The sequence below is a fragment of the Patiria miniata genome, unplaced genomic scaffold (assembly GCF_015706575.1).
Source record: "Patiria miniata isolate m_02_andy unplaced genomic scaffold, ASM1570657v1 HiC_scaffold_7, whole genome shotgun sequence".
Classification (NCBI taxonomy): domain Eukaryota; kingdom Metazoa; phylum Echinodermata; class Asteroidea; order Valvatida; family Asterinidae; genus Patiria; species Patiria miniata.
The window spans coordinates 23,849,436-23,865,357 of NW_024037074.1; the positions used below are offsets into that span (position 1 = coordinate 23,849,436).

The 15,922-nt window shown below is 41.4% G+C and overlaps 1 protein-coding gene across 1 annotated transcript in view; it reads right to left on the reverse strand.

The window, feature by feature from the left end:
- Window positions 1–15,922, reverse strand: part of LOC119745046 (lymphocyte antigen 75-like) — a 59,483-nt gene that overhangs the window by 1,045 nt on the left and 42,516 nt on the right. Inside the window, exons 41-51 of the mRNA XM_038221270.1 lie at window positions 13,162–13,346; window positions 10,331–10,398; window positions 8,205–8,302; window positions 6,239–6,502; window positions 5,508–5,659; window positions 5,030–5,129; window positions 3,730–3,971; window positions 2,766–2,937; window positions 1,937–2,185; window positions 923–1,099; window positions 191–268 (exon numbers count right to left, since the gene is read on the reverse strand). Of these exons, the coding sequence (XP_038077198.1) occupies window positions 191–268; window positions 923–1,099; window positions 1,937–2,185; window positions 2,766–2,937; window positions 3,730–3,971; window positions 5,030–5,129; window positions 5,508–5,659; window positions 6,239–6,502; window positions 8,205–8,302; window positions 10,331–10,398; window positions 13,162–13,346 (1,785 nt within the window). The remainder of the gene's footprint in view (window positions 1–190; window positions 269–922; window positions 1,100–1,936; window positions 2,186–2,765; window positions 2,938–3,729; window positions 3,972–5,029; window positions 5,130–5,507; window positions 5,660–6,238; window positions 6,503–8,204; window positions 8,303–10,330; window positions 10,399–13,161; window positions 13,347–15,922) is intronic.

Consider the following 15,922-nt stretch of genomic DNA (forward strand, 5'->3'; position numbering starts at 1 on the left):
TAGTGTGCATTTAGGACTATGAATACAGACACAATGGTAGTATTGTGCTGCCTAGGCAAAGATTGAACACGCAAAACCAAAACTGACCCGACCCAACTGAAATAGTGGAAACAGACCCGACTGGACCAAACCGAAGTCGGTTTCGGGTCGGATTTGCACAACGTTATTGTAGAGCAATTGATAAACTCACTCTGTGGTGATTTGGTGACTCCTGAATTGGTAGCTGGAGGAGCGTCTGTGACTTGTCCTGGGGGTCCGGTGATTGGGACTGTCAAAAGAGAAGAATGAATTTGAGGGATGAGGTAAGGTGTGTAACTAGATGAGATTTGAGGATTTACATGTAAGATCAGCTTTAAGTGAAAACATGATGAACTTAATAATGCTTGCGAAAAAACTGTTTAAATCCAAACTCAACCTGACGCCAAATATAGTCTAAATCCAGAAAATTTGTGTAAACTAGATGCATGAACAGCCGTTGTCCTCAAGGTTCAATTCTTGCTATTGGAGATAACCACTGCTACTAACCCTGTTGTTACTAGCAATATATTTCTACCAGCAGCAAAGAATCCCAAACACTCTGTACTCCTTGATAAATCCACCCCCCTCCCCCAATAATAACGAAATTTAATGGGGTTCTGCTTTGAAACTTGCTACTTACAGGAAAAATCAAAAGTGAGAGTCTTTCTTTTGACAACAACTGAAAAACATCTAAAATTGGACACTTCATGCCACAAGGCATGACAGAGTTTAAAGTACTAAATTGACACCTGTTCAACCAATTGACACTTAAATTGCTTTACTCCTCTGTGAGTTTGTTAAACTTAACAGTGCTAAGGCAATTTGGGGCAGTATAAGGACTAACAGGCAGGGCAGTTTGGGGCAGTACAGGGACTAAGGGTTAAGCACGTCGTGCCTGGCTCACTTTTGGGCATCTTGCAGACGTAGGACTTGAGGAACTTGCAGTCCAGGTCGTTCCACTCTCCCCGGTCCAGGTACAACTCCACGCAGTTCTCGTGCTCGCCGTCCCATTGCCACGACGGTTCATCCTGTGCCCAGTTGACGAAGTCCACACCCGTGCCGTCCTCCCAGGAGAAGCCACCTGCAAATCAGGACGGAAAATACAAAGATCTATCACAGTCTGATAAAAGTCATCCGTACATCTCATACATATTCATAATGATACTTATTGTGTTGTGCTGATAAAGTGTCCTATACAAATATCTCCAAGCGCTTACCCCTATTCATCAGGCCGTAAGATCATTTATATGAAGCAGTTTTGAGATCAGCGCAATCTGTTCTCTACCCAAACAGGTACCCATTTATTTGGCTGGGTGATGAAGGGAGGCAATTGTAGTAAAGTGTCTTGCCAATGAACACAACCACCACGAACACAATGAACACAGGTACAGAGCGTGCAAGTTAACCTAAAAAACCAGCAAGATTTTTCAGCACATCCGGGCACCATGTATAGGATCTACAATGAGTGTAATGTCCTGGTTTTTTTTTTGCATTTTGTGTCCTGACTGAGTCCATCCAATCAAAGGCAAATAAATGGGTTTTTCGAAATAAAGCATTACAATTTAAAATATATTGAAAATATTGCCAATTGTTGACTATTATAAACTTAAACTGTTGACCTCAACTTCCATTCAAACGATCATGCAGATAACAATTAGGTAAATGCAAACACGGGGTCTGTGACTAAACTATTCAGTGTTTGGTACCGACACGTTCACATAAAAAGTGAACATCGACTGGCAAGACTTTGCACTCTCTATTATGAGCAAAAGTACTGAAAACATAGGAGACGGTCCAGTAAACAGTAGACCATGGCCCTCTCGCTTGCCTTTCACACTTGTTTAGATCAGGGAAGTAGAAACCTTAATCAAGAAAACACTGAAAATCCCTTAAATGTCCACAAAGTCCTCAATATTACCTGCGTCGGAGCGGTAGAGTCCAATCCACATAGATTCAGTCCGCTTGGTGTTGCTGCGCACAAACTCATTCTCTGGCTTGCTGTGGATGGAGGCCAGCTGGCCGCCCATGCTGACGCAGTCAAAGTCGGCCACCGGCCACTCCACCAGATTCTGGCCCTCAGGCTGGAAGTAGTAGCAGTTACTGCCGTACGGGGACCAGCCATCCGGACAGGTACCGGGCGTGTCGGGATGGTCCGTGGGAAGAGTTTCTTTATATGAAGAAAATTTGTAATAATTACACCTGGGGTGCCTTCCACATATCCGAACAATGTTGGCAAAGTTTACGTAAGTAGGACCGGCTGTTTGCCATCAGCGTTGGTGAATGTTAGAAACCACAGCAAATGGTCTGAGTCATTTGCTGAATTTCCCAACATGGCTAGCACACACCATAACTGTACGATCCTGCCAGAGGTAACATTTTCTGTTTTAAACATCCCAAGTATAAGTTCAGATATTACAGGAAGAAATTTCACTGCTATCTAAACATTGACACTTGTAGCATTCGCATACAGGAAGCCGCCATTTTGACAACAGTTTTTCGACTAGCTAACAAATGCAAACATGTTCACTTGAACACATCCCAGTTCAGTATTGCAATACTGCACAGTTGAAGATCAAACTTTGACGACTTCAGGGGCCAATTTGATGGAGATGTTAAGCAGAATGTACTGGTTAGAAAGTTTACGTGCTAAGCATAAATCAGCCGAGAATTGTCCACAAGTAACACAGATTGCATGGCATTTTGACTGTGAAACCTCCTTCTTATTAATTCACTTCGTTCAAACTCACCTAAGGAGTACTTGCACACAGCGGAATACATATCGGAGCACCGTGTGTCGTTCCAGTTGCCGTTGGTTTCCATGGCAACGCATCCCTCGCCCGCCCCCTTGCTGGGCTCGCTCCGCCCCCAGTGGGTGAAGTACACAGGCCAGCTGTCCACCCATCTGTACTCACCTTCAACCTGGTAGTGTGAAAAATTCAAAGCTTGGAATAATTTGATACTGCTACCCAACACCAACAAAAGTACTTTTGATTTCTAAAGATATGCAGGCTAATTTGCTTTTGTTTGCATATTTGTTTCATTTAAAGCAACTGATTTGCTTAAAATCTTCTCAGGGTGCACAACAACTAACCTGTTGAAAGTTCACTTCAGTGGATACTATACATTTTGAAAAAGCTGAGAAAACATGTGCACAATATCTTTGATCGTGTAACTGGACTCTGAGTGTGCCCGTGGGAAACACTTTTTCAAAACCCCTGTACATGTAACTATTGCTTTCTTCTGAATGATTTTCTTCTGATACGATAAGGAGTGTCATGGCCTTGTGGTAAGAGCACCAGACTCATGCTCTGGTATTTCAGAGGCAACAGTGGCGTGGGTTCGAGCCCGGTCTGGACACTTGTGCCCTTGAGCAAGGCACTTAACCATTATTGCTTCGTCCTTCGGATGGGACGTAAAGCCATAGGATACATGTGATGTGTAATGCAATGCACGTAAAAGAATCCAGTGACACATATTGCTAACAGAAGGGGTTTGCCCCGGTGTTTCTGGCCTCCTGTTAAAATTCCCGGGCGGGGTATTTAGGAGAAGAACCAACCAAGAACCAAGAACCAAGATATCAATTCAGGAAGAATGATTTCACAGGGTATTTTTTTGCCATCATTATCTTCATTTTGAGTGAGGACTTTCTGATTAAATTTGCATGCCATTTGCAGCTGAGATATCAAGGGCCATGTGGAAAGGGTTATTTACCTTATCATCCACCAAACCGATCCAAACAGGCGTGCCGCCATTATCGTGGAGTAGCGTCTCCACAAAGGCCTGCTCATACTGGTCGGCGATGCTGGTGAGGTAGACGTTGTCTCTACGACACTCGTCGTTGGCGTCGCTGAACTTCATGGGCGCTGAGATGACTTTGAAACAGCCGGTGCCGTACTGGCTGTAGCCTGCCCGGCAGGCACTGATCGGCACAAGGGGAGGGTTCAGGGAAGGATCTGGTGGATAGCAATAGGAAAAAAAATGCTGAAAGGATGATAAGAAATAAAAGACTACTACTATTGATCTTATCTTCCAGCAAACCATAATGAAAAGTTTGGGGCCCAAACGCGCAAAAGATCAATGTGTGTGAGACAGCTTCACAGCTTGCCCAATTGACCTTGCGATTTGCATACCACATGCAACACGCTGGCCACGTGCACTCACACAACTGACCTCTGCAAGAAATCCAGTCATTGGAGAACCTTTGACAAAAAAATAATCAGTGGTTTCTTAACCAATGAAATCGAGTCTTATATGAATGGAAAGAGAACTTCATCTTCTTTACAAAACCTCTACCCCCAGTGTGCTCTTACATTGGGTTCTCGAGATATGTTGAGATAAACAACCAAAGGTCTGTCACAAACGGTCATTTTCTGTTCCGCTCCATGGGCAATTGCCTCATACCCCACATTTTCTATAAAAAATTGAACAGTGGTTTTTCTGCCTTTCCAAGCCAGACATAGATAGACTTAAAGCCAGAAGAATGAATTTTCATAATCTGCAACCCCCAGATTTGTGCGACCGTCTGTTCTGAAGATACAAGGAATTTAGTGTAAAAATGGGCTATCTTTGTGGTCATTAAATTTCCCCACGTTAAAGCTTGTGTGGACATTTCCGGTTGAGCAGATGCGCGCTACTTTTCCACGATTCTGATTGGCGAAACACTGGCAACAACAGTTGTTGTAGTATCCCGTTTTTAATCTACTGCTTGGCCCATGAGGAATGGCATGTACTGTGCATTATTTTTTAAGTCTCACACATTTAAATAATAATAGATGACCTTTGACCTCAGTAATCCGATGAAGAATTGTGTCTTCCTACCCAAGGGTCACTGCATCCAAGTTTCATCCAAATCCATGAAAGCATGTAGAAGTTACACACTTTTTCAAAAAACCTAAAATTTAACATACAGTCATACAGTCATATGAGAGTCATACAGAATTTAGGACTGAAAGTGTCCCCAAAACTTTGTTTAGGCGACACAATAAAATAGATTATAACGTTTAATGCTGACCTGGGTATGACTGGCAGATGTAGCCGTTGAGTTTGGAGCAGGCGTTGTCGTTCCATTCCCCGGCGGCGACCACATCATAGGTCATCTCCACACAGTCCTCCTATAGAACGTAGCAGGAGAAATGGATAGACTCAAAGTCTATATCTTGCTCAACAGTATTTCTCAGATTGGGACTTCAGAGTGGTTGATCATGAATTGGTTATATTCTTAACACTCACATGGGCTTGATTCATTGGCCGTTGTGCATGGCCTATTGTTTGACAATTTACGCTCCAGTGCACACCTCAGAATATTGAAACATGTGAGGTTTCGGCCAGAAATATCGTACAAATACTGTTGAAATGACTCTTATGAATCAGTACTTGTGGCATTTGGCTGTGTTTGAGAAGTTAGCTGGAAAATTGTACCTTTTGCAAAAATCTGAATGTTTTGGCAAAAATAGTCCTGGCATGAAATAGTTAAGGGACCGTAAACCTACCTCGCCGTTAGCCTCGTTGGGTTCCCCTGAATTCCAGTTGGTGTAGTCCAATGCCGTCCCATCGATCCATCTGAACTGGGAGTTGCTGGTGAGATCACTCAGACCGATCCACATGCGGTAGTCCAGACCCTTGAGTTTGGTGGTCAGGAACGCTGAGAGAAACCAGGATTGAAAAAGAAATTAACCCTTAGGCCCAAAAAAGTCTCCGGTTTCTGGTATGGAGCTTGCCCGAAAGTGGTGCGGCGACACGTTTCCCCCCCTACTTTTTATGGTGCGGCGACGCGTTTCCCCCTACTTTTTTTCCGTTGGGGCACAGAAGTCAGAACAAAGTTGTCGGCTGATATTGCAGATGACACTTCGATCCCCTTAAACCTCTAAAAAATATCCTTTAGGGTGTAGCTTGACTTACACCCACTTACGATCGCGACCAACACGAACATTCTTCGGAAAATTTGGATAGTCAAGAGAAAAATCAGACAAAACGGTAACGTCAGACCATACACAAAAAAATACAGGGACATCAACATCGTGCTGCCAGGCTGATCATTAGTCTGCTCCCTTACATATTGCGCTGATTAAACATTCTTGTTTTAAAGACTTTACTTATTCCTGAATTCTCCCCTAAGCGTCAACCATCAGAAGCCTTAGACTTGCCAAAGAGGCCTTCAAAGTTGTAGGCGGCGCTGGTGGTATGAGCTATCCAGCCTATCGATAGGTTGTGCTGCACTTACACTGGAGCGGTGCGGAGTGGATGATGGCCAGCCGGCTGCCCAGAGATGTCTCGCAAGCCTCCCTGGCATCCTCCCAGCTCTTCCTGTCTGCCTCATCCTTACCAATGAAGACGTAGCAGCGGTTGTCAAACTTGGCCGCGCCGACTGGGCAGTAGCCAGTGGGAGCTGGCGTGGTGGGCTTGGTGACCGGCGTGACCGAGTTGACGTGCTTGCGGCAGATGAAGTTGCGGTCGATGCCGCAGTTGTTGTCGTTCCACTTACCATCTGTACAGGCCATTATGAAATATTTAAATGAAACTGGTGCACATATGAGCACAGACCTCAGCAAATTTGGGGACTACCAACAATAAGATGCAGAGGATCGTTTGCTTTTTGTGAATTTTTTTATCATTTGACATATGAAGACAAAATTTTCCTCAGTCATGATTCTCAGTCAAAGCAGGGGGAGGGGGACAGGGATGGGACATGTACGATCTACTGATAGGAGGCGCTGTTTAAAAGCAAACAATCATGGACACTATCGGACAATAGGTGGCGATCTTCATCCCTGCAAATTTTTCAAACAGGTCAATTTCGCTGTTCTAATTGTGGTTCTAACACATCCCAATTTCACTTTTAAAATCTCCAACCCATTTGCAATCTGACACCGTGCGACCCCCCCCCCCCCCCCCCCCCCCCCCCCCCGCTGTAAACAGCGGTTCATTGTTCACTTTCTTTTAGCTGTTTAAAGCCCTTTTACAGTTGTAAAATACTTACTGCAAAACACTCCAGTGCCCAATAGCAAACACTGCACGCATATGTTAACTGGCGCGCTCTTCGCGCAACTTTTTACCGGCGCAGCATGCAGTTTGCAGCTTGCAGTTTTGAATATCCAAATATTAGGTCAAACGCAGTTTTGAGTTATAATAATTTACTAATTTGGGGGCTAATCATCCTTACTCGCAGCTGAGAAGCTGAATTGCGAAGGACGCAGCTACAACGTGGCCGAGTCGAAGGCATGTACAGGCGCCTTAGGCTGCCACCATATGACCCATGTATGACCACGAAGCACAGCCAGAAATCGAAAGTGTTGACTTTCGCAGAGGGAGGACAACTGGAGAGCTCACACAAAATCCTTGTGGCACTGGAGAGAATTAACTAACAACCCTACTCACATATAGTCCGAGCCAGGAAACGAACCTGGGCCACATTGGTGAGAGGCGAGCGCTTTATTCACTAGCCACCCATACTAAATTATTCAACACTGGACAGCTCTAATATCACTGTTCGCTTACTGTGCTGCCACTTAATCTGACAATTCCCTGTAAAATTATTCTGCCCGAAATTGTATCATTTGAAAGAAAACTAACTTTGAAGGTGGTCTCAAAATAGGGTGCCTGTGGGCACACACATATGTTATTTTACTAGACCAAAAAAATTGTGCAATTTATGTGTTTGTTCCCCCTTGTTTTAGGACTTTTGTTGCTTCCAGTGACAAAAATGCACAAAACACAAATGGTCCTGTGCACCTTTAAGACACAGTCACTGTGACATCGTGAAAATTAGGTCTATAAAGGAAATTTACAAGTAAAAGCATATAGGACCGTTTGCTTTTCATGCATTGTTTGTTCCCAATAATAACACCACTCAAAATCCAAAGAAGAAAGTTCAAAACCTAACCTGTTGAAGTTTCAACCCAGTGGATATTACACTTTTTCAAGCAAACGGTGAAAAACCACGCACAATCTTTTGATCAGGTAACACAATTTTGTCAACAGAACTCTTTACTCCAAAACACAGTCAACTGACTGATCGTTGCTAATAACCTATATTTCTTGATTTCTTCTGAATGACAGCAAGCCAGATGGAATAATTTCACGGGATATTTAGAACCAGTGCGATCTTTAGTCTCAGTAAACTTTTTGATAATAGTTTGGTAAGTTACTTTTGTGAAAAATGATCGTATATGTTTTTAAAGGTCACTGACCTCCATTGTATGTCTCAGCGCACTGTTCTTCACCGTTGTAGTCGTTGGGTTCGCCAGGGGCCCAGAAATCAAAGTCGACAGGAGTGCCATCAGACCAGCTGAGGAAATCAATACAATAGGACTAGCAATCAGTCAAGGGTAGGGAAAGACTTAGAACTTCAAAATAACATCATACAAGTAGGTGGTATAAGGGGTTGAAAGGGAATATTTGCCCCCTCCCCCTCCCCCCGTTTTGGAACGTAATGACTTCTAAGCATCCACCCATGTTTGTTTTACATACCTAGTGTGGACATTCCTTTGTTTTCGTGTAGTTAAGAAAAACCAGTGAAAAAACTCCTTTTTCTCAAACTGTGAAAACTCTTTCAAACTAAATTTTTTTTCTATGATTCCCTCTAGCGTTTCTCTTCATTTTGCCACGGATAAACCTAACCCAAAAATGCCTCTAAACCTCTTTTTCAGAGAGGGGAAAACTTTGTGTGGACATGGGCAAGTCCACACAACGTCGCTGCTACCTGGTTTATATGGACACCTTTTGTTCGGAAGTCCACACAGTGAATGTAATGCTTGTCCCCCTGAATTTGTTGGGTGCACCAAAAGGTTATGAACATGAGAGTTTTGGAATCCAGTTAAAGAGACCCAAAGTTTTCTCCTAAATGTAAAGTAGCCTCTGAACTAAATCTTCCATAGGTTGGTTGTTATGCACTTCCACTGAGTGAGTTACTTCATTACTCAACTACTCCCGAGTAGTTTATGCTACTCGTTCAACTTGTGGTGTTTCATCTCCTCGAGTACTCATCCTGGCGAGAGTAAAAACAGCTACTCACGAGTAGCAATTTAGGATTTAGGGTTCACAGCGTAATGCGTCCCCTGCAAACAGGGAATCACTCCCTCCACCTCTCTCTCCCTAGGATTCCATTTGTCCCCCCCCCCAACAAAATTCAAGTAACTGACCCAAAACATCGCACAGTAAGGATATCTCAGTGCTGATAGATGTGATGTGACTTGCACGTAATTTGTTTGTAGTTACTTCCCGTCATACTAAAGTATATGTCATTTTTCTGCTTTTATGGGAATTCGGTTAACTACCCGCGAGTACTCGACTACTGTACTTGCAAGTAATTATTTTGCGAGTACTCTTGTAGAAAAATCCACTGCTCGCCTAGGCCTTTTATGCATCCTTCTTACGATTTTGAGAAATGTTCTTACTTCCAAAAAAAAAAAAAAAAAAATAGCAAAAAAATGAGACTATGCTCCAAAGTTGTTAAATATTACACAATGAAACCATAGGAAATATGACTACCGAGGTCAATGGGTAGAATGAATAGAATAGTGTGACAGATGTCAGATTAAACAAAGGTCATCCACCATCTTGCTATTCGGCCAGATAGAAAACAATGGCAATTTTTGTTTCCTCTGGAATTGGATCTTCCGCGTGATGGACGAGGCATCCCTACCCAAGGGAATTCAATCTTTCTCCGGTCAGTTAAGCCAAAGGATGCCAGGGATTAGGAGTGTTTCCGTGATAGCGGGAATTGGCTTAAGACAGCTCTGACTTTTTGACTTCTCTTCAGTTGGGGGGGGGGGGGTTCAGGAGATGTAAAGCACACATTTTTGTCGAGTTCTACTAAGTTTAGCTTATCACAATCAGGTCAAGGTCTGTGCTCTCCAAAAACAAAATTAATTTGTTTTCCTTCCGACGAACTTTTTCTTTCAGTGTTTACTTTAACCAACCATATGCACCGTCACTATCAGAAGTTTCATAATCGATATATCGGAAATCCAATGTCGAGAATATTCGATAATCGATTATCCCTATGTAAAATTAAAGACCATAGAGATGACACTTAAAAAAACCAATCCGAAGTCCAACTTTTCCATGGCTTTCTCTAGAGCATATTGCTCAAACGTTTTTAACAAATCTCAGCACTGAGAGTTTGTCCAGAATAAGCCAGTTCTTTTGAGAAATTTTACACTGGGGAAACCGGGAATTCCAGCGAATTCAGAGCACAAAGCGTCGCCGCTTGTTATTACGAGATGTTTTTATTTTCAGTCACAAGCACAAGCTACCGCCGAGTTTTGTTTCATTGCTGCAAATCAAATCTAAAAGTATGCTAAAGACAACTTACGAGTACACTCCTTTGATTTCGTATTCTCTTATTCCAATCCAGTGAGAATCCACGTTTGATGCTTCCACCTATGAAGAAAAAGAAACCTCAAGTCAATTCCATTTTAGCACTCACTCGAATTAATTAATTACTGAATAAATTAAGTAATTTGCAAATTTTAGCGTTACTTTTTGCATGATGATCATTTGCAGTTGTAGAATAAAGCACTTTTTGAGCTCAAAAAGATGTTTACCACAAAACGCTAACAGTTTGAAAGATCACTAAAAAGTAGAATATGAACGTTCATGAAACTCTACCTTGAAAATATGCTATTATTTATGTTTTTACCACGCGAAGGAATTTCGGGGTACATAATTTTGGTCCTCCAAAATTGGGGCACTTTAGTTGTCATTCTCATTACGAGTGTTATTTTTTACAAATTTGCCTCAACCACGTGTTCGCTCTAGGATCGTTGTGGGTGTAAGGTTGAAATTAACGTGGGTCCTGATGTCAGTTTAATACATATGATGCATGTAATGCAGTGCCAATCTTATTTTCACTGTTTTCCCAACATTTTATCTGTTTTTGTTAGACTTTATGTTGGATTTTCTGTGACCCAAACAATTTAAATGTGGCTAGTAAACAATATAAAACACTACATTTGGGAGAATTCCGAAAAAAGTGTTCCTTTAACAAAATCCATCCAATTTGCAAATGCCTTGAAGTGTTTGACATGTACCTAAATACAATCTGGTACACGGCACCCTGTGGAGACATGTGCACAATAGGGAACAAAAGATTGTATATGTCTCCACAGAGCAATTTCTATAGGTGAATACGTCTCCACAAGGTTATCATGAAATAGATATTCTGATTTTACTCAAAAACTAGGAATTTCCAAGGTGTGTTGATCAGTCGCAAATTGAAGTATTTTATGTAAGGGATAGTAAGCCCGAATTTCAGCCCAGGAAATTAATTCTAGTTAAAATAGGAGGATTTTAAAAGAACACTTTCAAACTCAAAAACTTTAGTACACAAGAACAAAGAAATAACTCCACAAGGATACAAATGCCAGAATGTACGGAGGCATAGTATTTGACTTTCTCAATGAATCTTTCAGGAAAGAGTCAGTGTTGTCTTTTAGCAGGGATAATTGGTTCAACAGCTGGTACTGACCCAGTGATAAAAAGCTCGAAATAGGGATTCATTTCCTATACATCGACTGAAAATGTTAAACAGGTGTGGTTCTGTGGAAAAGAGTAGGGAGGATGAGTTACGCATTTTGCTGAAACCATACGGCAAAGCGTACCGGAAGCTTCGCATTTCCGATCGCGTACGCAGAAAAGACTTTAGAATCTATGTACGTGAACCTACTTAAAGGTGAATTAAATTAGGTTTTGCCCTTCAGCGGCGTATAAAACACTGTATACTCAGTGTGGCAAAACCTAATTTGATTTGCATCATCCCGACGCAAAATTCCATCTTATAAATATTTAAACTTGATATACAACATTTGCAAAAATTTTAAAAACCCAAAAAACTACCAATTATTATCAAATACCTTACTTGACTGAAAGTGTTTAATACGGTTTCAAACATCCTTGGAAATCATGGGACCTAATGTGCTGTCATTTTCAAGAACAGTAGAAATTTTGTATCAATTTCCAATTATGGTTGACCCCCAATTTTACAAATTTAGTTAGTCCACATTTTTTTTTTCAATCGATTACACCTCTGTGAACGGGTGCAAGCCAGCTAGTCAGGTTCCCTGACCGGACAATCCCCCGTTTCTTATTTTTTCCAGCATCTTTGAACACACAACTTTAAAAAGGAGAGTGTAACAATATTTGCTATAAAATACTAACCCCCAAATCCATCCATTCCTGAAATTTACAACAAAAGAAAGTGTTGTATATTACCTTTAACTACATTGACAAAAATACTTCTGTTTGATGAGATAATGTTTTCAAGTCTTTTCAATTCGATTCAATTCAATATAACATTTGTTTATATCCAACCATGAACAAAATACAATTCATATAGCATGTACAATAAAGGAAAATAAATATTCATTTTGTCTTGGAAAAACAAATAAGTAAAATTGTAAATGACAGTAAATTATGTGACCTTTGATTAAAACCTCGTTATTAGTCTGTAACATTTTTGCATAACAAATGAAAAGGTATTTTATCTTCTTTCCTTCAAGTTAGGAAGAATGGCAAAATTGCTTGTTTGGCATGGTGTAATGCAAGCCAGCAGTTGGGAAAAAAAAAATAGTTGTGCTTCCGGTTTCCCTACCTACCCTATTCTGACAGCCCCTACCCTAAATTTTTATTGGGAAAATGAGAAAAAACACCCAAAACCATCAATTTTTACCTTTTACCCTTGAATAAACGCTGACGCATTCATATGATCGTAAACAAAAAAAATTTGGGAAAAAAAACATTCCCTACCTGCCTAACTTATTTTCGAATGCCATGTAATCGAAAGCAGATTTTTTTTTTGGCCTTGCCCACACATATTTTCACGACGTTCACACACTTTGTGAAAATTGGCAAAGAACTTTTCAACATAATATAGATGCTGTTAATTGACTGATTTTTAAGAAGAAATTTGAGCTAGTATTCTGCTAAAATGTGGCTTTCAAGAAAATGCTGGAATTGGACAAACAATAAAACCACGCAACTTGTAATGAAATAGTTGACGTTTTTCATCTTATCCTCAAGACCACTCACATTTTTTAATATTTGAATTGGAAAAACCAAGGCTATTTGGATATTCGGTTAATTATCCAATATACGAATATCCGGTTAATTCTGCACAGCCCTAACAAAGATTGCTACCAAACATACCTTGAGATTGACAAAGTCTTGCTCGTCCATGCCGTGGATGGAGATGAGGTTGCCCCCCTTCTGGTTACACCATTGCTCCGCCCCATCCCAGCTCCTACGCCCCTCGGCTGCGTCAGTGACGGAACTGAAGTAGTAGCAGGAATCTCCCCTGAGGATCCAGGCATCGTCGGTAGGACAAGGTGGGTCTGGAAACAATTTATGCAATTTTTTTTTAGAAACAAGACAAGTATTTTAAAGGTAGGGTACATCATTTGTCATTTGCGCATTTTTGTCATTTGAATCAACAAAAGTGCCAAAATCTAAAGAAGCGTGCTGAACCTTAAGAGTTCCACGCACATTCAAAAAGGCAGGGGACAGGGCCTTCTCAGTGTCTGGTCCCCGATGCTGGAATTCCTTGTCACACAACATCCGCAACATCAGTTCTCTTGACAACTTTAAGGGCAGACTGAAAACTGATCTGTTTTCTCCACATAATCTGTAACTTGTCTTCTGGAGTTGTCCTTAGGCGCGCATTGTTACTTGCGAAAATGCGCGCTATAAATCGTGTTATTATTAATATTAACCTTCAGTTAACCCTTCAGTGAATGCTGTACATTCTGAGAAAACAATATTCGAGGATCTCGATTTCAATTAAAAAGTTGCCGACTCATGTTTTGAATTGTGCTCGAAAACACCGTCCGAGACACGTCCTCATTCAGCCGATTGCAGCTACGACTGATGTACGTCAGAGACTCCTCATTCATCTGTATTGCGAACGTCCTTATATAGACCAGTTCTTTCAACTTCAAAATCCCCCCCCCCCGCATCCCCATTGCAGCTCAGTAGCAGGGATAATACTGGATTTCCTACCAACATTGAAGTAGATTTCCTCTGATTCTGCCCCTGATTCATACCACATACCCCATGTCATATAGGCTTCCTTCATGGTGCCCAATTCAGCACATAGTCCAGAATGTGTACAAACAAATAAAAAATAAACACAGAACGCTGAGTCCAGCACCTGATGCATTTGTTGAAGTCAAGTCCTAAAAGATAAATCCCAGCAGCCGATTTCACGAAACTTTACGCAATGGCGTAACGCCCCTCGCGCCACAATTGATTGTGTTAAGTTGCGCTACATTTCACGCTACGCAGCATTTAAGTTATGACGTATTTCACAAAAGTTTCATAGTTTCACAAGTCCGGGACGTGTGCAACAATTTACGGCGTAACTGGCACAATTATTTTAGGTGGCATAAATTGTGGCGTAGTGACTGAAAACGACCTATTTTACCAGCAAATCGTGATAGAAGTGGAGCCTGTTTTTGCACAACTTATCAAGGTTGATACAAGACACTCATAGCTGTGTGTTTGAGGTAAATGAATTGCTGTTTTACTTAGGCCAGAACTTATAGAGTTGCCGTACGATTTCTAAGAAAGTTGGGCAAAACTTTTTTCAAAATGGCGGGCGGTTGTGATTCACTGACAGTTTTGTGACCGAACAAAATCATACACAAACCGCTGTCGAAAAATGCTGGGGGGGGGGGGGGAGGGGGAACGAAACATTTGATAGGCGCATAATGGAGTCAGAAAGTCGAGGAAAAAGTCTGAAAGACAAGGGCACCGTTCATGGTGCTTCAATCATGTCCATGATTCAACCACACAACTCCACACAACTCCAATACGCCACTTGCATTCGTACGTGGGGAAAAATCAGGCATTTATCATGTTTCTCTTGCAACAAATGCCAGTGAAGTGTTGATCGCTAATGCTCTCTTCACTATCCTCGAGATAATCATCATGATTTGTAAAGCATTGCATTTTGTACAACTAAACTGAAACCTCCGAAAATCGCACAACATAATGATTTTATCCACTGGATCGTTCAAGAGGCTACCCGTTCCCGACCGGCCAAGTGCTAGCAGACGGTACGGTGCGGAACGGCGCTGGTACCATTGCATATCATCTTTGTACATATGCATGCACGTGCGACACGGTGATTTTTCCATGTCACCTGTCAATGTTTAACCTTTTGTCCAGCCGGAAAAGGCTCCAATCAGTGTTATGGCCTGTGTTTCTACCGTTGAAACACTCCAATAACGACTGGTGAAAGAGATTAAAACTATGTTCGCGCTGATTTTAACGTGCCATTTCCATCAACTTTTCATCGACCTTTCTTCGATATTATGATCGAAATAAAATGACATTTTGTGAAAAAATCGTTACAAAATCAAATTTTGTGGGACACATTGTAAGAAAATCGGTAATTTTGTTGGAAAATTCAAAAAGTCGGATTTCCGATTAAAATCGGAAAAGTTTTATCTCTGGGCTTTCGGTCACAAATATGCATGAGGTACTGGTATAGCAATTCAAAATGTTACGCAGCTACGTCATGTTTTGTGAAATCGATCGTTAAGTTTACTGCGCAACAAATTTATTGCGTAAGTCCTACGCACGGCGTTAGTTCCGCGCTGTTTTGTAAAATTGACTGCTGGTCACCTTGTTGCTAGTCAAGTGACAAGCTATGAACTGTGCTAAAGGCATTCATTTGTCATTGTTCATCCACTGTTACTTGAAAACCGAATTTGACTTGTGATTTGACCAGTAGTGACTTGTGTTTCAATTTGGTTTTGATTTGTGATTTGACTTGTGATTGATGTGGAATTCGATTTGTGACTTTCTTTGGTGCGACTGGTGACTTGACTTGTGATTTGTCTTGAGCGTTATGTACAGTGGATTCAGACCCAAAATATTAAGTTTGTCTCTGAAACCATTTTGTCTC